The 24,702-nt window shown below is 41.6% G+C and overlaps 1 protein-coding gene across 3 annotated transcripts in view; it reads left to right on the forward strand.

Annotated features, from left to right (window-relative positions):
• ZNF236 (zinc finger protein 236) overlaps nt 1-24,702 on the forward strand; it is a 178,311-nt gene that overhangs the window by 110,891 nt on the left and 42,718 nt on the right. For all 3 annotated transcript variants that reach the window (XM_074987533.1, XM_074987534.1, XM_074987535.1), the window contains exons 17-23: nt 2,733-2,881; nt 4,128-4,231; nt 12,721-12,872; nt 13,034-13,246; nt 14,979-15,261; nt 15,832-15,935; nt 22,909-23,274. In XM_074987533.1, the coding sequence (XP_074843634.1) occupies nt 2,733-2,881; nt 4,128-4,231; nt 12,721-12,872; nt 13,034-13,246; nt 14,979-15,261; nt 15,832-15,935; nt 22,909-23,274 (1,371 nt within the window). The remainder of the gene's footprint in view (nt 1-2,732; nt 2,882-4,127; nt 4,232-12,720; nt 12,873-13,033; nt 13,247-14,978; nt 15,262-15,831; nt 15,936-22,908; nt 23,275-24,702) is intronic.

Here is a 24,702-nt window from a genome sequence, read left to right on the forward strand (position 1 = left end):
TGATGTCAGTTTTGGAAGCAAGGTCTCCAGATCATTGAAAATTTAGATGCCATTGTCTCTACAGGATACTATAGTTTGTTTGTGGTCCTTACATGCAAGGCATTCTTTTCTGATAATGCATTGATTCTAGAGTATTTCTCCAGCAGCTGTATGTAGAAGTGGGGGGTGGGGGAGGAGTCATAGACAATGTCTTTAACCCAAGAAGGAGCATGCTTCACAAGTTGATCAGCATGATGCAAGAAGTATAGTATCTCATCCAGGACTGAGAGGGATTTGAAGAGCTCTGTGTAAGCCCAAAAGTTTTTCTCTTTCACCAGCAGATGGTTGGTCCAGTAAAAGAAATTACCTCACACACCTTGTGTCTCTGATAGTCTGGCTACAAAGCACTGTAAATAGGGACTGTCCAGTAATGGGCCTGTGTGACTCTACCCAAATGCAAATATCTGCTGTTCCATGTCAAGTGAAGGGTGAAAATATGCAAGTGTCTTCAGGAGAGGAGCATTGTCTTATGGTTAAAACATGATACGGGGTATCCAGGGGATGTGTGTTCTGTATCTGGCTCTGCCACAGACTTAATGTATAGCCATGTTTTGTAAGGTGCATAATTGCTTCATCCCTTATGGCTCCCATCTATAAAACAGATGCACCGTACAAGTACAATAATAGTAGCAACCGTTGGCATCCTCGGAACTGTGGAATTGATGTATTGAGTTTCCAGATTCATTTAAAATCTTGAGAGTTGGAATATGATCTTAATACAAGGAATTAAGCAGACAAATGAGACTCCTCAGTATACCTTCAATTCATACTCAGGCCAAAACTTCTTTTACAAGCAGAGTCTAATTCTTCAGTTTGACCAAACAACAACTGATTGTACAGGTCTTCCTGCTGAGCACTTCGTTTGAAAATGAGTTTGTTCCCAGATTTGTTGGAGATTGCTCAGGATATCAGTAACTGTGGAACAGTGAATTGAATTGAATGATATCATGTCATAGTGACATTTTATCACCTTTGTCTAGGGAGAAAGATGCTTCATTACCTCATCTTGTCTTGATTGGATTTATAGGCGGTCTATTCTGGTGTACTTAACAAGGAATTTGGGGTATTTTGGATGGGAAGTCACATTGTCCAAGTTCTCCTAGAGGTCATAATTTTTGTTTTCAGTTTTCTTATTTTTCAAAGGTAGCCTGAATATGTTCTTGCTGAAACATTTTCTTTGCTATCAGATACAAATTTGATCCAAACCTATCTTCTACATCATTAAACTCTCATGATACTCTTCTTCAGAGTATCTTTTGAGCCTGCCAATTATCTCAGGCAGGAAAAAAAATGATCAACAGCCTCTGTTAAGCAAACTGTCGGGGGGGGGGGGGCGGGGGGGGGCGGGTCATGATCCTGAAGTTATGTCCTTCTGGGTATTTTATCTAAATTTAAGTTTATTAAATATTATTTCTTCTAATCTTGATGGATCTAGAAAAGAACTTTATACAAGCTACACTGTTATACTGAGTGTTGGGTATAGCTACAACTAGTTTTAGATTTTACCTACAATTTGTGACTTTGCTATACTGATAACTGTGTTTCTCTGTTTAGAGAATCATCATAGGAGAGACTGAAAGGAACATTGTTTTCACCTGACACATCCACTTGACTGATACTTAGTAATCTGAAAACTTTTATAAGCGTTGTTTAGAATCTGATGCTATTGTGGTCATTCAGTGTGCTTGTACAGTTCTACATTCTTTCCATAATCTTCATCTCTTGCCAGTTAAAGGCAAATTACACAGCAAAAATAAAATTGTGCTCTTTTACTGTTCCTTAATGGTGCATTATTATGGCCTGATTCTGTTCCACCAAAATTTTCTATTTGTTTTATATATTAGCAATATCAGATCTTGTCTTTCTTGTTATTGTTAAATGGTTATGTTTGGTGTTCATGACAGAGTAAGATGAAATCTGAGCAATACTTTACTGTCTCTCAATCTGCCTTTTGTAATGGCACAGTTCTATTTATTCCTTCAGCATTGAGGAAGGTTACAATCTGATATTTCCAAAATAAAAGCACAGAGAAAAATCACCTCTGAGGCCATCTTCTTATATCAGTAATGTACATAAACACAATTTTATTTTTTACTTTGAACTTGCTTATAAAGAACTCTGCTTTACTATAATCTAAAGAGTGGGAATATGTGGAGGAGATCCAAAGTAGGAGAAAATGGGGTTACTTTATCAGAAACTGGAGTTCTCCTGTTGGGTCGTCTTCTCCACTCACCCTCCATACTCCCCTCTGAGCTTTGCAACTTTGTGATTGGCTTCCAGTATAAGTAAGGGCGCATGGTACCAACATGGATAAAGGGAGCTGGGTCAACCTGTTTGACACATGCATGCTTACATACAAGAAATTCAAAATTTCTATGGCTCTGAGGTAATTGAGGAATCTTGAAGAAACTTCAAACTGTTGTTCTATGGAGGAGATTGTCTAATAGAACTCCAGATCATGGTAAGTAACCCTATTATTGTGAATATTTAATAGATACCAAGAATGTGTATGCATTTTGCTTATGTATATTCCTGAGGAGTGTAAAGTTATAATTTGCTGTTGTAAATTACTATTTAATCTTTTTTTTTAAAGTTACTGTTTAGATAAGTAGTACACTATTTCTTTGTCCTATTTTACATTTTCTTCATTTTACATTATTCTGGGCTTTTGACTTTCTCTAAATTTATGGCAGGTTTTACAGTAAATGATGGCTACAATCAACAGACTCAATTTTCAGCTGTGCAGCAGCTACAGGATTCAAGCACACTAGAGTCTCAGGCTCTTTCAACAAGTTATCAACCAAATCTGCTTCAAGTTCCTAACACAGACACAATTAATGTAGTGAGTATCTGTGATAGATAGAATGTGTTGTTCATTCTGTGATGCTAAATTTTTGAAGATATTAGCCTCTTTCAGGGGATGTTCATGTAAACACTGAGAAAATGAGAAAAAGTTCCAGAAGACTTCTTGCTTAATCATTTTTCTTTAAGACAACAAAAGTGAAACAAACCGGAGAAAGCTGAGAATTAATACGTTTATCTATCCACATGTTTAAGATTATAAAAATGCATCACTTTATTTTGTAATTTTGGCATTTTCTTTTCTTAAATCTAAAAATCTAGACGTGCATGCTGGGGATACACTTAATGGCCAAAATAGTTACTCACTGAAAGAACCTTACATAGACATATTTGAATTCATTATCCTAATTTATGGAACAACACTTTTGGCTGAACTTCTAAATGTTTCTCAGGCTTTGTCATTGTTGCCGATGACACATATTTAATTTAGCATAGCCTTAGTGTATCTAATATGAATATATGCTGTAATTACTTTGAGATTGTTTTCCTGATAGCTCTGCTATAAAAATCACAATATACAACCATGTCATATCTTCCTGTGATAGATGGTGGGTGGGCATCAAATGACTAAGAAATTTGCAAAGTAAGGCTCACAGATGTTAAGGTCAGGAGGTACCATCATGATCATCTAGTCTGACCTTCTGCACTTTCTGGGCCACACATTGTTACTTCCTCACTCCTGTAATGGACTCCTAACATCTGACTGAGTTACGAAAGTATTATGGTTTAAAGACTTAAGTTACCAAGAATGCACCATTTACTGTAGTTTAAACCTGCAAGTGGCTCGTGTCCTATGTTGCACAGTAAGGCAAAAAAGTCCAACTCTGTCAAATCTGCAGCCAGGTGTTATTTAGGTCATTTGAACGGCAGAATCAAAGAGCAGTCACTTTGCATATACACATTTGGGACTCCCAGTGAGGAAGGAAATTTGTACAGTACTGACACTGTTTATATCATTTTTTTAAGCTCCAGTTGCCTTTCTGTCACTACATTTTTGCTGCTATCTTCGCTTCTTAGTATAATAGCATTGATCCCATTGATAATATTTAGACCCACTGTCTTATTTTCTTAGACAATTTGTGTATTTATAAATGTATGCTCTTATACCATTCCGGTGGAATACATGAGATGCACACATGCCCCAAGTTTGTCATACAGACTTCTATGGCTTGACTTTAATATTGCTAAGTTTTAATATTTATCTTGGGTCTCTCTTTGATTTCTAGACTACTCGCCTCATACAAGATCAGTCACAAGAAGAACTTGAACTTCATGCCCAACGCCCCCAATTCCTTGAAGACAGCGAAGATCAAAGTAGACGTTCATACAGGTCTGTTGTATTTCATTTTGGCCTTTGTCGCTTCACTTGGAGTGGAGGGGGATGCGGGGGAGGTAAGTTACTGGTCTCTGCCATTACACAAGCTGGGGAAGAGGATGGGGAGCAGCAATCAAAGCAGAACAATCTGAGGAGTGGAGGGCAGTACCTGGGAACATGGGGAAGGGGTCATAGAGCTATGTGTGTCTTGAGAGCTGCCCAGGGAAAATTGCACCTCTGTTGTCCAGACCCCCACATAGGGAAGTGTCTCCTTTTTTGGTGTTTTTCAGATGGGGACCACATCAGTGAGTTATTTTGCTTCTCACTTATGTGGCCTCCCCAGCTCATTTGTCTGTGACTCAGTGGCCCCTGACCTGAGACAGGTTCCCCATTCCTGTAATACAACATTTTGAGCAAAACTTCAAGTGATGGAGAATCCCTGTTGAGAACTATTCTGAAAAGATTTAAGTAAGCTTGCGTCGTGGTTGTGGTAAAATATGTTCTTTGGAGATTGTCCATGTGTATATGTTTGAGAAGGTGAATATTTCATTCCTAGTGTGGATGTGCTCTCTACATTTGAGATGTGAGTCTTTTGGCCAGCAGTATCCTCTAGAACTGTGTATGGTCCCTTAGTTTCTGTACCAAAAGCATAAAGGTAAAGGACAGACACCCCAATCAGCATTCACTTCCTTCTCACTGCTCGTGGCTGTGAGATATAGCCACCTAGCGTCTGTGTCTGGATGTGTTTAGCGTAACTGTTTTTATTATGTCTTGTAAACATTAAGCTTAAATTAGAGTGGGTTAGTGGTGTTGTTATCCTGTTTTGTCTGGGAGATTCCCATGTCCCCATCATATGTATCATTTGTAACTTTTTCTTGAAAAGGATTTCAGAAGCCAAGGAAGCACATTTGCAGATATTTTTGTTTGACAGATCCATGTGATTGGCTTCAGAAATGCCTTAGCTCCACTGTTTGGATGAGTTCTACTCTTCTTATGAGTGTTTCAATGAGCTGAGGGTTTGTCGGTTCCTGAGGTACATCATCAAAGACATCCAGCTTCAGCTTATGATACGACTGACAAAAAGCTTTCTGAGAATAAGGAGCATCACTCCTTAGAGAAAGCAAGAGGTAGATCAGTTATGGAAAGCTTCCACTAAGAAAAGATCTAAGTTCTCTATTGTCTCTCTTTGGTGAATGGAAAACTTGCTGAAATAGGTTTATATTCTGAACAAACATCCCTTGGTTATGCCTAGTACCACAAAGTGTACTGATCACTCTAGTGTGATGGAATCTTTCTCGTTAATGGTACAGTTATTTTTGTGCCACTCCTCCAACCAGAACCATGGTGGTAATGGACTTACCCCTTCTGGGATGTGGCGGTGCATGTGGAGCATCATCATGTCCATCATCATCATCATCTGCATATGAACCCATGTCATCCTGTTCTCTGCTACATTGGTTGATGAAATCCTCCTTTTTTTATTACACTTACTTCAGCATGAAGAATTTGCAGAAGTAGTAAAAGCCCTCCTGGAAGACCCATGTGATACATTATTTCATCCTGAATTTATTTTTGCCCCCACTCTAATTCCGACCAAAGGTTGTTATGGACTTTCATTTGAATCAGATGATCCATCTGTGCAATGCCTTTTTTGTAAAATAAATAAATATAAATAGTAAAAGAAATACGAGCCTGTAGTCAGCCTGCTCTCCACCCCTGTCCCACAGCCAATCCAATGGGTGCGGCTGCTGAGGTGCTGGTACTCAGTATGGGCAAGTACCAGCACAGAAAAGCACTGCATCTGTTTTTTTTTTTTTTTTCCTAAACATGACTCAAATAAAGGAGAAGCTAGGTTGCAAACTCTGATGGGGGAAACATTGCCGTTTATTTACAAAGAACTAACTCTTTCAGAATTTTCTTTAGATAGCTTGTGACAATTGCTGAACAAATGAATGTCCTTGCATTTCAGTCCAAAGGCTGCCTGAAAGAACTTCAGGTTGTATTAGAGCCTCTTACGACATAGCTAAATTTTGCAGTTCAGGTTAGGGCTTATTCCAGTTGTGCTCAGGCAACATCTGTGGCTTCTTAGTGAAGTGTTCTTGTAACAGATCCCTATAAGGCAGCCATTTGTTGGGGAGGTACAATCCATATTCTTACAAACCAATATTCAACTGTGGAAGCATCAAGGTCAGATGCTGCTTTTGGCAGAGCTGTGCTATGATCTCCCTGTTCAGACTGTGAGCAGTTACGTTCTTAGGTCAGGTAACTGCTCTGTGACTTACCAAGGATGAAATAAATATGTAGCTATAGATGTATGTAGATAGACAATCTAAAAATATATAAGCAATGAAAGTTATTGTACTGTTGATGCTCTTTAGTATGTTACTGTATGAACATTCCAAGGTCATCCCACCTTCCCTTTTACTTTGGAGTCCTTTGTCACTTGGATTCTAGTGGTGAAGGAACTGAGTAGTGGTTCGACTGCTCTGTCCCTTATACTCTTGGTGTGGAGCATGATATCTATGCATGTGAATGTGAATCCTATCAAAAGGTTATGCCTACAGGTCAATAAGCCAACTCATTCTAGTTTAACACTAATTACAAGAAATTATGGGTAAAAGTATTTAAGGTAATTGCATCAAGATGTAGACTAGGGTCACCATATTTGAGCTTTCAAAAAAGAGGACACTCTTGAGAGGACATGTATCGGTATCTACCAACTCATGTATTAATGTGTTATATTTATATATACACACAAACATGATGTGAGTTGTATCAGAGAGGTAGCCATGTTAGTCTGTAGCTTTGAGAACAAGAAGAAATCTTGTGGAACCTTACAGACTAACAGATATTTTGGAGCATAAGCTTTCATGGGCAAAAAACCGCTTCATCAGATGCATGAGTGGGGAGGGTGTCGTTTCAGAGGGGTATTTAAAGAGTGGGGTCCCAGAAAAAGTGAGGGCCAGAGCTGACAAGGTCTATTCAGCAAGGTGGAAATGGCCCAGTATCAACAGTACTTATCAAAAGAGGAAAAAACAAGTCAAATCAGACAGGGGGATATGAGCCTTTGTCAGTGTCTAATGGGGCGATATTAGCACCCAGAGCAGAGAAACTGCCTTTGTAAGCTGCGAGCCACTCCCAGTCTTTGTTTAATCCATGATTAATGGAGTCAAATTTGCAAATAAATTGCAGCTCAGAGATTTCTCTCTTCATTTGATTTTTGAAATTTTTTTGTTTCAGGACTGTCACCCTTAAATCTGCCACTGAGTGTCCGGGGAGATTGAAGTGTTCTCCCACAGGCTTCTGTACATTACCCTTCCTGATGTCTGATTTACGTCCATTTATTCTTTTACAGAGAGACTGTCCAGTTTGGCCAATGTAAATTGCAGTGGGACATGGCTAGCACATGATGGCATAGATTAGTAGATGTGCAGGTAAAGGAACCACTGATGGTATAGTTGATGTTAGGTCCTGTGATGATATCACTGGTGTGGATATGTGAGCAGAGGTGGCAGCAAGGACTGTTGCAGTGGCTGGTTCCAAGCCTAGAGTGATTGGTTTGTGATTTGTAGTGGCTGGTGAGGATTTGTTTATGATGTGAGTTGGTAGATACTGATAGAGATACACTCTCTCTCACGAGTGTCCTCTTTTCTGCAAGTTCAAATAAGGAAACCCTATGTAGACACTAAGCAATTTTTAGCACTGCCATGGGTGATGAGAGGGAAGTGAAAGCTGGTTGGGGCCATACTGCTCTTTATGTCTTTGGTACAGAACGTGAGGACACTGAGGCTATGTCTGTATGGCGTGCTGCTGTCAGCAAGGCCGTGCAAATGAAGGTATTCGCAATGCAAATGAAGCACTCATTTACAAACTGCATGCCTCATTTGCATCCTCTGACATGGTTGCTGTGCTGGCAGAGGCTGCTGTTGCTAGAAAACAAGCCGTATAGACTGGATTCTGTCAGCGAAAACCCTCTTCATCGACAGCCCTTTATCCCTGAAAAAAATGAGGGATAAGGGGCTGTCAACAAGAGTGGTTTTGGTTGACTGAACCCCGTCGATGGGGCTTGTTTTCTGGTGACAGCAGCCTGTGCCAGAACAGTGATCACATGAGAGTATGCAAATGAGACACACAATTGGTAAATGAGCACCCCGTTTGCATTGTCGAGTGCCCTTATTTGCGTGATCCTGCTGGCAGCAGCACACCGTGTAGACAGTTCAGGGAGCAAGTGTAGTTTCAGTGGATGCTACTGGCCAAAAGACTTGATCACAAATAATGTAGAGCCTCTTCACACGAAGAACAAAATATGTATAAAAACAACAAGAAGTCTCCTGTGGTGCCAAATAGACTAACAGATGTATTAGAGCATAAGCTTTTGTGGGCAAAGACCTGCTTCGTCAGATGCATGGCCTCATCTGACGAAGTGGGTCTTTGCCTGCGAAAGCTGATACTCCAATAAAGGTTAGTTTATAAAGTGCCACAGGACTTCTCATTATTTTTGCAGATACAGACTAACACAGCTACCCCTAATACTTTTCACCATGCAAGAAAATATATATGTGGACAGCAAATCTCAGTTGCTATATCTATATAGGACTATATATATGTATATAGTACTATATAGGTATAGATATAGTAACTGAGATTTGCTGTCCACATATATATTTTCTTGCATGGTGAAAAGTATTAGGGGTAGCTGTGTTAGTCTGTATCTGCAAAAATAATGGGGCGATATTAGCACCCAGAGCAGAGAAAGTGCCTTTGTAAGCTGCAAGCCACTCCCAGTCTCTGTTTAATCCATTGCTAATGGAGTCAAATATATATATATAGTATAGTATATATAAAAATATATATATAGTAACTGAGATTTGCTGTCCATATATATATATTTTCTTGCATGGTATATATATAGGACATGTAACTTTCCTTACTTCTTTCAAGTGTGCAACAGGATAAGTGTACGTATAATGTTTGCAAAATACATAACCTGTGATATATTGGATGACAGTCGTGTATAGCCATATGGAAGATGCTCACAGTTCGATTAACCTGCACTGTAGTAATAAGTAGAAGGGAATGAGTATGCATTATGATTTACAGCATTTACAAGACAACCTGAAAAATTTATATTTCGTTGATTGTTGGGGCACAGGAGTACTTTCACTTCGGTATTTGGGAGAGCAGTGTTGTGTGGGTTTAACCGGGACTGAACAGGGTGTTCTGGGTGTGCGATGTGGGCAGTCAGTCGCATTACTGTGGTGTTGGGAGCACGGTGGTCAAGAGTCGAGGAGTGCAGCAGGCCCAGGGTGTGAGGCCGCAGAAGGGAGCTCAGGGTGCTGGATAGGAGGTGGCAGGACCCAAGGGTGACAGGGCAGTAGGCAGGGAGCCCAGCAATGTAATTGAGAACTAGGAGTGATGGGGGCAGATCATAATTTGTAATGAAAGAGTTGTTTGGGCTCAAGCTGGGTAGTAAGATAGTGGCATCTGTGGGCACCCACTACGAAAGGGTGGCATTGTGGAGCTAAGTGTGCTGTGAAAAGTGATGTTTATGTCTTTGTTACTATCACTTTTCACTGCAAGCCCTGACAAATTGAGACCTACAAGTAGGGGAGTGAAGCCGTGGTGGTTGATGGATGGAGGGTGCTGCTGTGTGGTTGAGGGTGATAGCTGGAACTCTGTGTCCGCAGGAACAGCAGACCAAGGTTGGTGCTCACTGCTGTGTTGGCAGGACAGGGATTGGCGCCTGCTGCCACATGTCCAGGGGTCAGCACCACCTGCTGGATGACTGGAGCTGGAGGTTGGCATCCAAGGCCAGCATCTGCTGGAGCTTGTTGCCATGCAGCTGGGGCCAAGGATCAGAGCTCAGGTTCTGCAACTGGGCAACTGACAGGATTGCGGGGTGGAACACGTGGCCCAGGTTTGGTGTATAAGCCCAGCATATGCCAGAGCTCAGGATCAGCATCCAGAAACAAGCACTTGGGGCCAGCTGATGGGCTGTGTTGGAACCTCTGGGGATTGGTATCACACAACTAGAATCTGGGTTTGGAGCCCACTGTGGCCACTGCCATGTGGCTAGGGGTTGTAGCCTGGAGCTCTGTGGCCAAAGACCAGGGCATGTGATCAGAGTGGCCTGGAGCTGGGGGTGGTGTCTGCTTGAAACCCTTTGGGTTGAGAGGGGTGTTGTCTTGGGTTGCCAACCTTCTAAATGCACAGAGCTGACCAGTCTTGTCCACCCCACCTCCCTATCATGGAGCTCAGCCCCTGCCATGCCCTTTCTCCAAAGTCCTGTCCCTGCTCATTCGCTCTTCCCCATCCTTGCTTATTTGCTCATTTTCACTGGGTTGGGGCAGGGGTTTTGGATAAGGGAATGAGGGTTCCAATTAGGGGTGTGAGCTCCTGGATGGGGCCAGAAATGAGGGTTTCAGGGTGCGTAAGAAGCCTCTGGGCTTGAGCAGGGTGCAGGAAAGGAGGTGCCGGAAACCCTTTGGCTGAAAAAGCGTGTTGGATAGAGTTGCCAACCTGGCTGGGACGTGAGTTCTGGTGTGGGGCCAGGGATGTGAAGTTGGGAGCGCGGAGGGCAGGGGTGCAGCATGTGGATTCTAGGAAGGAGTTAGGGTGTGTGGGGAGGGGGGCGCTAAGGGATTGGGTTAGGGTGAGGGAATTGGTTTGAGATGCAGGCTCCATCCAGGTGGCACTTCTCTCAGGCGGCTCTCCAGAAGTGGTGACGTGCCCTCCAGCTCCTAGGCAGAAGCTCTGCCTCCTAACCTGCCTGAAGACACAACTCCCACTAGCCAGTGTAGGGTCCTGATATCTGGTGCCAACCAGACTTTTAATGGTCCAGTCAGTGGTGCTGACCAGTACTGCCAGGGCCCACAGGGTGTTCTGGTCAAAAGTCAGACACTTGGCAACCAGTGTTCCTTGAAAGCTGAATGCTTAGGCAGCCACCCAGAAGAGATCAGATGCCACCCACCAGATTAACAGAGACCTCACACTGCCCACAGCTGGCAGCGTATGCTTTTACTGGTGAAGCACATGCACACATGCCTTGGTTCACAAAATAAAATGTATTCTGCACGTGAATGAAAAAATTGAGAAGGAAGACTGCTGGCAACCCTAGTGTTGGCGCCTGAAGCGCCATGTCTGGAGCAGTGTTCCCCATAAGCTGAGTGTTTGGGCAGCCTCCCAGGAGAGATTCAGGTGCTGCCCATCTGATTAGCAGAGTGCCCACAGCCAGCAGCATGTGTGTCTGTGGTGGTGCACATCTGTACAAGCCTTGGTGCACATAACAAAATGTATTCTGCCCATGGATAGGAAAAATAGAGGGAACACTGGTTTGGAGCCCTGCTCCTCAGCCAGGCTCTGTATGTCCCTGGTGCCCCAGCCTCCCCAGGGCTGAAGCCTGAACCTTCTAAGATCCTCTCTCCCCTCCCCGCCCATGAAATTTGCTCTTTCAACTTGTGTCCCCCACCTGTCTCCATAGGAGATGCTGGGTGGTGCATCCAGGTTTAACAGCAAGAGAGGGAGAAAAGATTATGCTTTACTCCTCACTCCCTCTCTGAGCATCTGGAACAGTGTTTCTCAACCAGGGGTAGATGTACCCTTGGGTACACAGAGTTCTTCTGGGGGTCCATCAACTCCTCTAGATATTTGCCTGGTTTTACAATAGGCTACATAAAAACCATGAATAAAATCAGAAGAGTCTAAAAGTTCATTCAGACAATGACGGTTTCTATTGCTTTATATACCTTATGCTGAAATGTAAGTACAATATTTCTATTCCAATTCATTTATTTGATAAGATGGTAGAAAGTCAGCAAGTTTTCAACAGTAGTCTTCTGTGATAGTTTTGCATGTTTTTGTAAATTAGTTTTTAAGTGAAGTGTAATGTGGTGGTATGCAAAACAAATCTGACTCCTGACAAGGGTATGCTAATCTGGAAAGGTTCAACAGCACTTGTTTCAAGACTTCAGATTACTTTAGGACCATGTTTGTCAACTGGTGGTAAGCATGCCCTGAGGGGTATGCAAGAGATGTCCACAGGTACTTACAATTTTTTTAAAGGGTACTTTATAAAAAAAAACAAAAAAAAAAGGTTGAGAAGCCCCCTGGTGGTAGCCTAGAAGAAGCACTGGTTTAGATAACAGTATCTGTACCTGAGGAGTTTAAACTTTCTGAAACTATATATTTGGAAAATCTCTCGGTTGGAATAATCATACTACCCCAGAGCAAAACAAAAAAATACTAGTGATTACATAGAAAAGCTGTGAGTTCTGCTTGTATTAAACTGAAGTCATCAAATATTCCTTGTGTAACTTCACGTCTTGAAAACTTGGAGGACATGTGATTTAAAATACATATTTTCAAACATAAGAGTATTGAGTATATTGACACTGCCATTTTTCTTTGTTTAAATAAAAATGACATCAATGGAGTTTAAATAAAATGCAGTAGTAACTGTCAATATAGTACTGCCTGAAAACTGCTGTTTCTTTTTGCTTGAATAGATGTGACTATTGCCACAAGGGATTTAAGAAATCTAGCCATTTGAAGCAGCACGTGCGATCACACACTGGGGAGAAGCCTTATAAATGCCAACTGTGTGGCCGTGGATTTGTTTCCTCCGGTGTTCTTAAATCGCATGAGAAGACTCACACAGGTAGCAAAATATTTTTTAATATTGTGTTTATTCATGACATACACAAATACCTTGCTACTGAAAGTACATGTTTGTGTGACTTTAAGTTTTGGAAGTTGCTTTTGTGTCTTTATGTGTAGATGAATCAGACAAATAAAGTATTTTTTTTCTGTTACTTTAAGGAGTTAAGGCATTCAGCTGTAGCATTTGCAATACAGCTTTCACTACCAATGGCAGCCTTACTAGGCACATGGCAACTCACATGAGCATGAAACCTTACAAGTGCCCATTCTGTGATGAAAGCTTCCGAACAACTGTTCACTGCAAAAAGCACATGAAAAAACACCAAACAGTCTCCTCTGCAGTGGCAGCAGCTGGAGAGGCAGGAGGAGGAGGTGAACGACTTTATTTACTTACTTACTTACTTTACTGCAACAGGCTGAGACTGCAAAGCAGGCAAAAATTATCGTAGAGAAATTGCTTTCATGTGATATTTGTGCTATAATTTTTGCCCTCTTATTTCAAGACGCAAGGCAGTGCCCAGTAACCCTTTGCATGAATTAGTAGAGGAAACAGAATGCATTTAAGAACAGATTTCTTCACCCAGGTATTCAACCCTGCAATAGTTTATACCTGGTATTCTATCCCAGTATATTTACAGTCTTTGCACCTCACAGTGGTTTATTAAAAGTTGTACCTTATGGTAGATATCAAGTGACTTGTAAGAAAGTTTCTCATATTTCTACTCTAAGTATTCCTTTCCCATTTTCTCAACTTCTGGCTTCAATCTCTAAGTGGAAAAAAAGATTCTTTATTCGTATCATGTAGAAGCAAACAAAAAGCTCATTTATTTTTTTTTTGGAAGTGTTTGGACACTTCCAAGAACTCAGGATACCACAATAGTGATTTTTTTTTTTGTACTCTGAGTATTTTCTACATAATTTTAAAGAGCATTTCTGCTCGAAAAAGTTACTTGTAAAAATGGCATTAGGCATTACATACATATAGTTGATTATAAAAAATAGTAAATAAATTGTTTTCTGCGGCACACCACACCTACAAACACAGCTTGGAATTTGAAAATCAAGGAGGGCTCTATCCATCTCCGAATTCACTAACTATAGAGATTCTGTATTGGAGACTGAATTAACAATTATTGTGGTGTTGGTAGAGTTTGAATATAATCCAGTGTACAATAAACCCCTGAGATACACGCAACCAAGTTGCTCATGTCTTGGGTTAATGTGACTGCTGCCCCCGCAGGCGTGAGAAACCATTCCTGTCAGGGGCAGCAGCCTGACTCTTGCTGCACCTCACAGGAGTGGTTCCCTGCTCCTGTCAGGGGCAGCAGCTGCTCCTGTAAGTGGTGGCAGCCGAGAGTCAGGCTGCCATCCCTGACAGGAGCGGCAGCCTGACCTTTGGCTGCCGCCTGTGACAGGAGCAGTTTCCTGATCCCCTGAGTGCCAGGGAGCTGGGAACCTGGCAGTAGCCTGACTCCCCTGTGCTTGCAGATCTGGGAAACTGACCAGTGTAAGGAGGGCAGGTGACCTGGGAGCCTGGCTGCCCTTGGTTCCCGCCTACCCTCCACTGACTGGAGCCAAGATACTGACGAAGGCTGCTGCCCGTCATGTGCCCGTCAGTTTCCCGGGTCCCACAAGCAGCAGGGAGAGAGGAACCAGGTTGCCCCTTGGTTTACAGCTCCATGTCACTCTGGGAGCCAGGAAACTGACCATACCTGGTGGGCTGGTCAGTTTCCCAGCTCCACTGGAATTGCGTGAAAATTTGAGTTAAGTGGGGGTTAGAGGAATGCAACCCCTCCATAACTTGAGGGTTTACTGTACTCACTCCCATAGCTGTGTTTATAGTAGGTGTAAGGGTGCAAAAATCTGCCAGTAATTAGGTGTAAAATACATTGTCGTGATGATGTAATTTATCATAAAAACAGTATTATTAAGCAAGACAATTTAGCATTATGGCGTAACATTAAGGAAATGCAAATTTGCTCAATTAAGACACCAAATAACCTTAGGTCTGCCTTGTGGACACATTATATGAACTTAATTAAGGCATGCTACTGTTTATTATTGGAAGTTAGGTGAAACTGATTTCTGTATGGTTTTTAAATAGTTGTATGTGTGGAAGAAGTTGATGAAAATTCTGAAAGAACAGCTTCCAGAAAGTCTCGGCCTGGTGTCATCACTTTCACAGAGGAAGAAACAGCAGAGCTTGCAAAAATTAGACCTCGAGAAAGTGCCACAGTCTCAGAAAAAGTTCTTGTCCAGTCTGCTGCGGAAAAGGACAGAATTAGCGAGATCAAAGATAAGCATGCAGAACTGGAAGCAGAACCCAAATATGCTAATTGTTGTACTTACTGTCCCAAAAGTTTTAAAAAACCTAGTGATTTAGTCAGGTAAGGAGAAGTAGAATGTTGTGGTTTTGGGTGCACTAAAGTCTTTACTGGATATTTAACAGCATGAACTGTTTGTCTAACTTTTTGTAGCTAAGTTAATTTTTGTCTATCTTACAATGTGCCAGAGGGATTAACTAGCAGCTGTATAGCAATATTTTCATTTCTAGGGTGACTAACAGACATATATTGGTCTCTGTATTGTTTCTATGCTATTTCATGCTCTAAAATTACTCTCTCCTCACGTTTTTTCCTCTGACCTATTAAGGTAGTTATTTTAAAGTCTTGCAATGAAATTCGATGTTTGGTAAAATAACGGTGTTTTATTGCTGTAAAATGTTGATTATATAATATGAGAAAAAGGTATTTGAAGGATGAAAAAGTGCAAAGAATCTTTAAAAAGAAGTCCTCTCTTACACAAGAACACCCTTTTACAAGTGCTCAAAGTATATAGAATAATCATAAATGGAAGTTCTTTAAGATAAAAAGTGATTTGTTGGGTATGGAAGTTGACATGTTTATTTAAGGAAGCTACCCAACACCATTATTCAACAAAACATGTTTTTTGTCTAGGCATGTTCGTATCCACACTGGGGAGAAACCATATAAATGTGACGAATGTGGAAAGAGTTTTACTGTGAAGTCTACTCTGGATTGCCATGTAAAAACACACACAGGTCAGCAGGGTTTTGAACTTGTGTATTTGTAGCCCCTTCAATTGTCTTAATGGGCTCTGTTGTCTTTAGATATTGGGGAAGGCAGTATATTTCACTATTAAAAGCACAATGTCAACATTAGAGAATGCTATCCACAATATCTTCTGGAGTGTTTATTGATAAAACCGATTGTTTTAACACATCATCTATCAAAATTTTTATTATAGCAGTTTCAAGGAGACACAGCTATGCTTTGCACTTTAATACGTGTTGGAACAGTCCAGTGCTTAGTGGTGGTCTTGGCCAGGACAGACAAGGTTTGCGGTATTATTTAAAATTAGAAGATTAGAACATTTTTCTTAATACAATTTATGGGCCAAAAGCTTTTTCTTGTCTGATGCATTTCAAAGTGAAAGAACGTGTTTGGTTCATTTTTCTGCCAGAGGAGTTTGTTGGCATCATTGCGGTATATTATAATGACTAGCATCAACAGACTGTAAATGTCTGTTCTAATAGACTTCTACCATAGTAAGGGTATTGTGAAGATATAGAGAGGTATTACGGCGAATGTAAGACCAGGGAGGTGTATAAGACAATTAGGAATATTAATAGGAAATAGCAACCAAAGCAGATGACGATCAAAGATGAGAACAAAGAAGTGCTCATGAACAGGGAGACGATTGTGCAGTGATGGACGAGATATTGCACTGACCTATACAAAACATAGTTGAACCCGAGCGTCTCAGAGAGACTGATTGAAGAACGGAAAGAGATATCTCCACCGAGCATCAAGAGCGAGACTGATATTTCAAAGGAGGAAATAGAAAAAGCAGTGAAACAACTAAAGAACAATAAGAGTCCTGGAAATGATAAGATCACGGGGGAGATGATCAAATACAGAGGAGAAAGCATGATGCAGGAAATACACTGACTGTGTAATATAGCATGGAAAGAAGGTAAGGTGCCTAAGGATGGACAAGATCTGAGCTAGTGACAATACCAAGAAAGGAAGTACATTGGAGTGCAAGAACTACAGAAAAACTGCCCGAAGGAGTCATCTAGGCAAGGTGCTGATGATGATACTGACTGAGAGACTAAGATAGCAGATAGAAGAACATATAGCAGATGAGCAAGCAGGGTTCAGAAAAGATAGAAGTACCCTACAGCAGATGTTGGTACTAACAATGATAGCGGAGAAACCTCGATGAAAGAACAAGAACGTATGCACTTGCTTCGTTGATTTTCAAAAGGCATTTGACAGTATAGGTCAGAAAGTGACTTGGGCGGTGTTGGAGTCATACGAAGTGGATAGCAGACTGATAAGGTTGTTGAAGGATATCAGTGACAATGTGGAGGCAGCGGTGAGAACATGCAGGGAATTGGGAAGTTGGTTTAAAACAAGGAGAGGTATGACACAAGGAGATCCAGTATCGCCAGGTATCTTCATCACGCATCTGGAGAGAGTGATGGACAAGATCAGGGAAGAGGTAGAAGGGGTATCAGTGTATAGGAAAAGAATTAACAACTTGAGGTTCACAGATGATATAGTTATCATTGAGAAAGATGAGGAGAAGCTAGCGAAAACGGTGGAGGTGTTGAATGAAGAAGGGAAGCGGTACGGACTGATTATGAACATTGATAAAACAAAAACAGTGGTATTTGGAGAAGGAAGTAGGAAGGAAGATCAGTGTTGATGATATTGAACCAGAAAATGTAGAGAAGCTCACGTATCTGAGGAGCAACATAACATATGATTTAAACTGTAAGAAGGAAATAGAGACTAGAATAGCAAAAGCGAGAGCTAGTTTGAAGGTAATGGATACGATCTGGAAAAGCAAAGCAATTAGCTTAAGAATGAAGCTAAGAGTCTTGAAAATGTGTGTATTTAGCAGCATGTTGTATGAATGTGAGACATGGGTGAGAATGAAAGATTCGAAAAGAAGAATATTGGCATTCAAAAGGAGTTGTTATAGAAAGATTCTGAGAATAGGATGGATGCAGAAGATCACCAGTGAGGAATTATATAGAAAGATACAACTGAAAGAGAACCTGCTGCAGAAGTTTATAAAACGGAAGCTACAACTATTTGGGCATATTTGCAGAATGAACGACGAATGAAAAATCAAGACCCTGCTATTTGGCATAATGGATGGTTCAAATAGGAGAGGCAGACCTCACAGGGAACGGATAGATGATGTAGTAGATCGGTGCGGAGCTAGTCTACAGAAACTAAGCCACTCTGCACTGGACAGGGAAAGATGGAAGGAAACAGTGAGAGGGGCATCAGACACCAACGGGCGCTGAGCCCATGGTTATTGATGATGGTGATAGTAAGTGTATGCATTAACAAAACTCAGTCTTTGAGTATCTTTTTGTATTAGTTCGTTATGACTGAAATTTTACAATTAGCTTTGTACAGCCAACTCTGAAACAGTGTCCTACTCCTGTAAGTAATGATTGCAGAGTTCTTTATGATCATGTCAAAAGTGATTTGAGTGGTATATAATGCCATAACCTAGAATTATTGTGTGTTCTAAAGGTCCCGTTCACTCCAAGAGAAGCGTAGTTTTCTCCCACTGTCTTAACAAACCCCAGACAATATCTTTGTTGAGTATTATTCCAAATGTGTTCTGTTTCACTGACAACCTTGTTGGGATCATAGAGGGCTGCAGGACATCTGGAAGCTGGTTAGTCTTGCTGTAAAGAATTAAGTTTAATGGTTTAAACTTAAGGATTTGGTCTGAATGTGTGTCAGATAAAATGGCTAAATTGTAATCATTGTTCTCTCGTTGTCACTTGGCTGAAATCGTTTCTTCAATCAGTTTTAGAATGCTCTTAAATTTTTTTCTTCTGCCATGTGGGTGCCTGTGTACAGTTGATGCCTCCAGTTCTTGTTCAGAGGAACAAATGTTTTAAAGCAGGGGAGTTTCCGTTAGTCTCATGCATAGCAACAACCAGCATGAGCGACAAGGATGCTATAGGCTGTACCTCACTAGTCTAGCATCTTGGGGACCTGAGTGGTCCCAAATGAGGGTCAGGCCTCCTGGCTCTCCTGTCCCAGACTGCCTGCGTGGCTGAGCTCCTGGGGTTCCCCACCAGGTGGCTGATGGAGGGAAGAGGAGTTCCACTTCTGACTGGTCAGCTGGTCTCCATGCTACCAGAATGACTGGCTGGGCTCTAAATGGACAGAGCCAGGGTCATACTGTAGCTCCTACATGGCCAATCATAGTACCCATTCATCATCAGGATGTCAGTCTGCCCCTCATTTCCACAGCCACTCACTCTCAACCTTTTATCACAACCTGGATTTCAAATACACCACCCTAACTTTACTGATGCTTCACCTCAAAGCATGGCTCCTTAGTGGAGTGTACTTGTTTTGAACAAGTACAAAGAATACTTTTACACAGCAGAACACAGCTTAAATGGTGTTCTAGTAGACAAGCTACTCCTGCTTCCACACCTCTCCCACTAATACTTGACTCTCTCTCACACCTTAAATTATCTGGCCTCTCCCTCAGGTCCATAAAGGTCCCTTTGGCAGCAATCACTACTTTTCACCTTCAGATTGATGACATCTGTTTTTGCACATTCTATTACAAAGAGATTCCTTAAGGGTCTAGAAGTTCAATATCAAGGCATTAGACTGCACATTCAGCCTTGGGATATTGCATTTGGTCCTCATGTGTTTGATGCACCAGCCCTCTGATCCTCTGGCCGAATGGTCACTCCTCAATTTATTTATTGAAGCTGCATTTGTAGTTGCCATCGCATCTGCTAGACGTGTTGGGGAAATTGAGGCACTCATGGCTAACCCACCATACACTATGTTTTTAAGCTCAACGTCACCCTTCAAACGCATCCCAAATTCCTGGCCAGAGTCCGCTCACCTTTTCACATCAACAGACCTATTCACTTACCCATGATTTTCCTGAAGCTGCATGCAAATACTTTTGAATCAATGATGTATGCACTCGTTATGCAGGGCATTATCCTTTTATTTAGACAGAACAAAGCACACCTACAAGGACATCTCCCTCTCAAAGAGGAGATTACTGTTGGGGCACTGTCAGTGTGTGAGGCAGGCACCGTGCATGCCTGATGTATGTAGACGCTGCTGTAGAAATCTGAGTGTAGCTGCAGAGGCACACGGACACACAGTGCTAGCTCATTAGACTAGAACATATGCAGCTTCTTTGGCTTTCCTTGCACAAGTTCCCATGCTGGATAGCTGCAAATCAACAAGGTGGTATAGTTATTTGCTGCTTAATAATCAATCCATGAATGAAGCTAGATTCAGGTATGCTGTTATGTTATACAGTCACTTTTTGAATAAAATCTGGGCCCACCTTCCATTAATCTTCTAAGAGTAGCCTATAGCGGAGTGGATGTGTGCAATCACTTGGAAGAAATACTATCTTTCCTTGAGTTGTTGTTTTCATGAGATGTTGCATATGTCCATTCCACTACCCACCCTCCTTCCCCTTTGTCACAAATCTGTATGATATGAAGGGCCAAAGGGAGGGTCCAAGGTGTCTCCACCCTTCAAATCTGCACACACTGGCGCACAACAGCAGAAAGCACATGAGCCAGTCCTCGGGGTGCCTTGGACAAATCTGACATGGGTTCTGTGCGTGCCCTTGCTTATGTATGTGTTCTGGGAGTGCCCTTGAAATGGATACACATAACACATCTTGAAGAATGAGGGTTACAGGAAAGTAGAGAATGATTTATTTCTTCCATTTAATCCTTTTTCTTTTCAGGCCAACACTTCCGGAATTTCATGCTCGCATTTCCACAACTGCATGTACATTTACAGCAGTTGCATACATAGGCATGGAAACTTACTATATTGGTCTGTATAGCAGTACTGCCTAGAAGTCCTGGCCAAATTGGAAGTTTGCTTCATTGTGTGAAGTATTGTACACGCACAGAGTAAAAGTCTCAGCTGCAAAGAGACTGCAATCTGATGGCCTGTCTTGACAGCAGAGTTAGGGGCAGACTAAATACGTGTGTGAATTTAAAATGGAACGGTTATTTCCCATTGACTCCCCATGTGGACACTCAGGGTAGGTCTACTCTACTGCAATAAGTTGACCTGAGGTATACAACACCAGCTACATGAGTAATATAGCTGTAGATAATGTATCTTAAATTGAGTTACTCTGAAGGGTATGTTCGCTTACCTTACTTTTTTGGGGGGGTGTGGGGGTGGGGAGTGGAGTACAGGTATTGGTTGGAAAGTGATCTGCAGTTGATTTAGCAGGTTTTCACTAGGCCCTCTAAACTGACCACCAGTGCATTGATCAGAGCTTGTATCCCAGCTGTAATGTCACATTCAGCACTGAGTGCCTTTTGACTGTTTAGATTAATCCACTTCAAGTGAGTTAAACTAAGCTGCACAAAGTCCCTTGTGATGCAGAGTAAAAGTGTCCAACCTTGGAGTTATTGTGGAATAGCTCTTGTACTTGCCATTTGCACCCTAGTTTATTCCAGGCATGAGTTTAAAATGCAGTAGCTGTTCTGCACTGATTCCCAGTGTGGACATGCTTATTCTACAATAAAATGGCCTTTGTGCAGTTTAGCTTGGCTCACTTTGAAGTGTATTAAGCTTCTTGTGTAGACAAGCTCTAATTTAAAAGAAGGCTGCTTGTGTGTGCAGCAATCTACAAGAACAAGGAAAGAAGGATGAGGGAACTAATATGTTTATATAAGCCAGATTTGTGCACTGCTAGATGGTTTTCAGTAAATTGATTTTTTTCTTTATTACATTATTAGTTATAAAGGAACGTGAAGCAAATATCAGAAGTCCCTTCTAGCAGACCATCTAAACTTTTTTGTTTGGGAGTTTCTCATTGGCATCCTGAAGTATTTAGGTCTTGAGAAGGACTAGGTTTCCCAGACTAGTCTGGGGAGGCTGCTGCATGCATGAGGGGTGGCGTGGAAGGAAGTGCAGATACTTTTAACAGAAAAGAACAAATTGATAATGGATCATTAATGGTAGAAGGTGGGATCCATGCAGTAAGATGCAAGAATGGACAAAGAAGGAAGGGACTAAGTTGCGAAGGACCATAAAGGTAAGAACTAGAATGCTTGATGTGGTAAAGAAGGTCAAGCCAGCGCAGAGAGCCTAGGGAAGTGACAGTAATGTATTCAATGGATTTGAGGAAGGCAAGGTTGTTTGTCAGAAAGATTAGAGAAAAGAGGGTACAATCATCCAGGTGAGAGAGTGCATGATTGAGGATTCCAACACAATCTGAAATTTTAGAAGGAAGAAATGGAAGGTTTAGGACACAGTCTCGGTGTAATGATCTAGGGCAGGGGTGCACAAATGGGCGGGGGGGCACATGACTTTTTGTAAGGGGTGGGTGCAGTGCTATCGGAGGGCTGGCGATGCTGTGGGGTGGAGAACTGATCACGCTGAGCAAATCGGGGAGAGGGGACCGGCACACCTGTGGCACCTGCCCTGTGGCTGGGCTGGGCTGGCTGGTTCGTGGCAGCAGGGGCGGGGCTGGCTGGGGGGTGTCCTGGCGCTTGGGCTACCACAGCTGGCCCAACCTATAGCACTTTCCCCTTTCCTGTGAGGAGCTGCTGCTCACCTAGCCCCTTTGCCCCTAGCCAGTGCGTGCCCCCACCCACATCCCTTCCTGTGGTCCTTCCACAGGTTGTGCAGGGGACAGGGACCTGGCTAATTGGAGGGCTGAAAATGGGGAGCACAGTTTAAAAAGTTTGCTCACCCCTGATCTAGGGTGATTGCTTCATTATGGCCTTGGTTTACAGGAAGGTTAATAGCATTAATGGGGCTATGGAAATAGTATGGGTTTTAGCATTCACAGTTTGTTCTTAAATATTTTTAAGTGTTCATTATTTTGTTTAACAGAAGCTAGTTGAGCTTCCTTTTCAAATTTGTTTAGAGCTCTTGATTGTTCACCTTGTTATATGGTAACGGTAACATTGATTTTTTTCTTTACTTGCTCTCTCTTTTGTTGTCCAGGCCAGAAGCTCTTCAGTTGTCATGTATGCAGTAATTCTTTTTCTACCAAAGGGAGTCTAAAGGTGCATATGCGCCTGCATACAGGAGCAAAGCCATTCAAGTGTCCTCACTGTGACTTACGGTTTCGTACATCAGGGCGCAGAAAAACCCACATACAATGTCACTATAAACCAGAAACGAAAAGGGCCAGGAAGCCTATGACCCGTACATCAACTGAGGGACTACAACCAGTGAATCTTCTCAATTCTTCAGCAACAGACCCCAATGTTTTTATTATGAATAATTCTGTTCTGACAGGTCAATTTGATCAAAATTTGCTTCAGCAAGGACTTGTGAGCCAGGCTATCCTTCCTGCTTCTATGTCAGGTAAAAAAAATGAATACTTTCTTTTGGGCTTAGTTATCCAGAATAGTAACCTCTGATTTCTGTTAAAGAAAATTTACAGCCATATGCCTAACTGTAGTTCTTATTCAGATAAGCCTTCCACTGAAGTACTTGTTTGACTCTTCCTAATAAAAACTATGTCTACACTAGCCAAAAACTTTGAATGGCCATGCAAATGGCCATTTCAAAGTTTACTAATGAAGTGCTGAAATACATATTCAGCGCCTCATTAGCATGCAGGCGGCTGCGTCACTTCGAAATTGATGTGGCTCGCCCAGATGGGGCTCCTTTTCGAAAGGACCCCGGCTACTTCGAAGTCCCCTTATTCCCATCTGCTCATAGGAATAAAGGGATTTCGAAGTAGGCGGGGTCCTTTCGAAAAGGAGCCCCATCTGGACAAGCTGCGTGACGGCGAGCCGGGTCAATTTCAAAGTGCCGCGGCCGCCCGCATGCTAATGAGACACTGAATATGTATTTCAGCGCTTCATTAGTAAACTTAGAAATGGCCATTTGCATGACCATTTCGAAGTTTTTGGCTAGTGTAGACATAGCCAAAGTGATGCTTTTGGGGGTGAAAGGAGTGATTTCAGCAATGGAGATGTCATGTACAATCTGTTAAGGATTCATTATTTTCAGAGGAGTAGAGAACATGTTCAGGTTCTGATTTGAAAAAAACCGAAAGGTTGTCATGTTCTTCTGATAATATAGTCAGGTCTGCACAGAAAGATGAGGACAATGTTGATGAAATAGGAGCCTAAGATAGAGACTCCACATAGATTTTACTTGAGACTCTGTTACCATTTCCTGTAAAATAAGAGAAAAGTAGTGTTTTATGTACACCGTTCATTTTAAAAATGTATTTTTTAACTGTAAGTGTTAGATTATAAAGAAAGGAAAGTTAATTTATATTAGCTGTGGAAATGGAGAAAATATGCTCAAATCACTCCCTACAGTTACTGTTCAAAGCAAAAAGTAATAAAGATAATAAAATAAGCAATATTTAAGAAATTAAGGTGAGAATAGGATGATATTTACAGAAGTGATTTAGGTGTGTAGGTCTTGGCTATTTTAAGTCTTATGGAAAATGAACAACAGAGGGGCTACATCTACATTACATTCCCTTTTCAGAGAAAGAATGGAAATGAGGGAGATTAAAAGTGCAAATAAAGCACTGCTTTACAACGCTCAAATAAAGCACTGCTTTACAACGCTCATGCTTCATTTGCATAATCCCTTGTGATAACGTTTCTGGAAGAGACTTTTCATAAACAAAAGCAACAGTGTAAATGGGGTTTCTGCAGGGGAAAAAAGCAGTTTTTGAAAGAACACTTTTTTCTGAAATGAAATAAGAAGAGAGGTTCTTTCAAAAATGGCATTTTTCCCTGCAGGAACCTCATCTGCACAGCTGTT

The sequence above is a fragment of the Carettochelys insculpta genome, chromosome 2 (genome assembly GCF_033958435.1).
Source record: "Carettochelys insculpta isolate YL-2023 chromosome 2, ASM3395843v1, whole genome shotgun sequence".
In the NCBI taxonomy this organism is placed as follows: Eukaryota; Metazoa; Chordata; order Testudines; family Carettochelyidae; genus Carettochelys; species Carettochelys insculpta.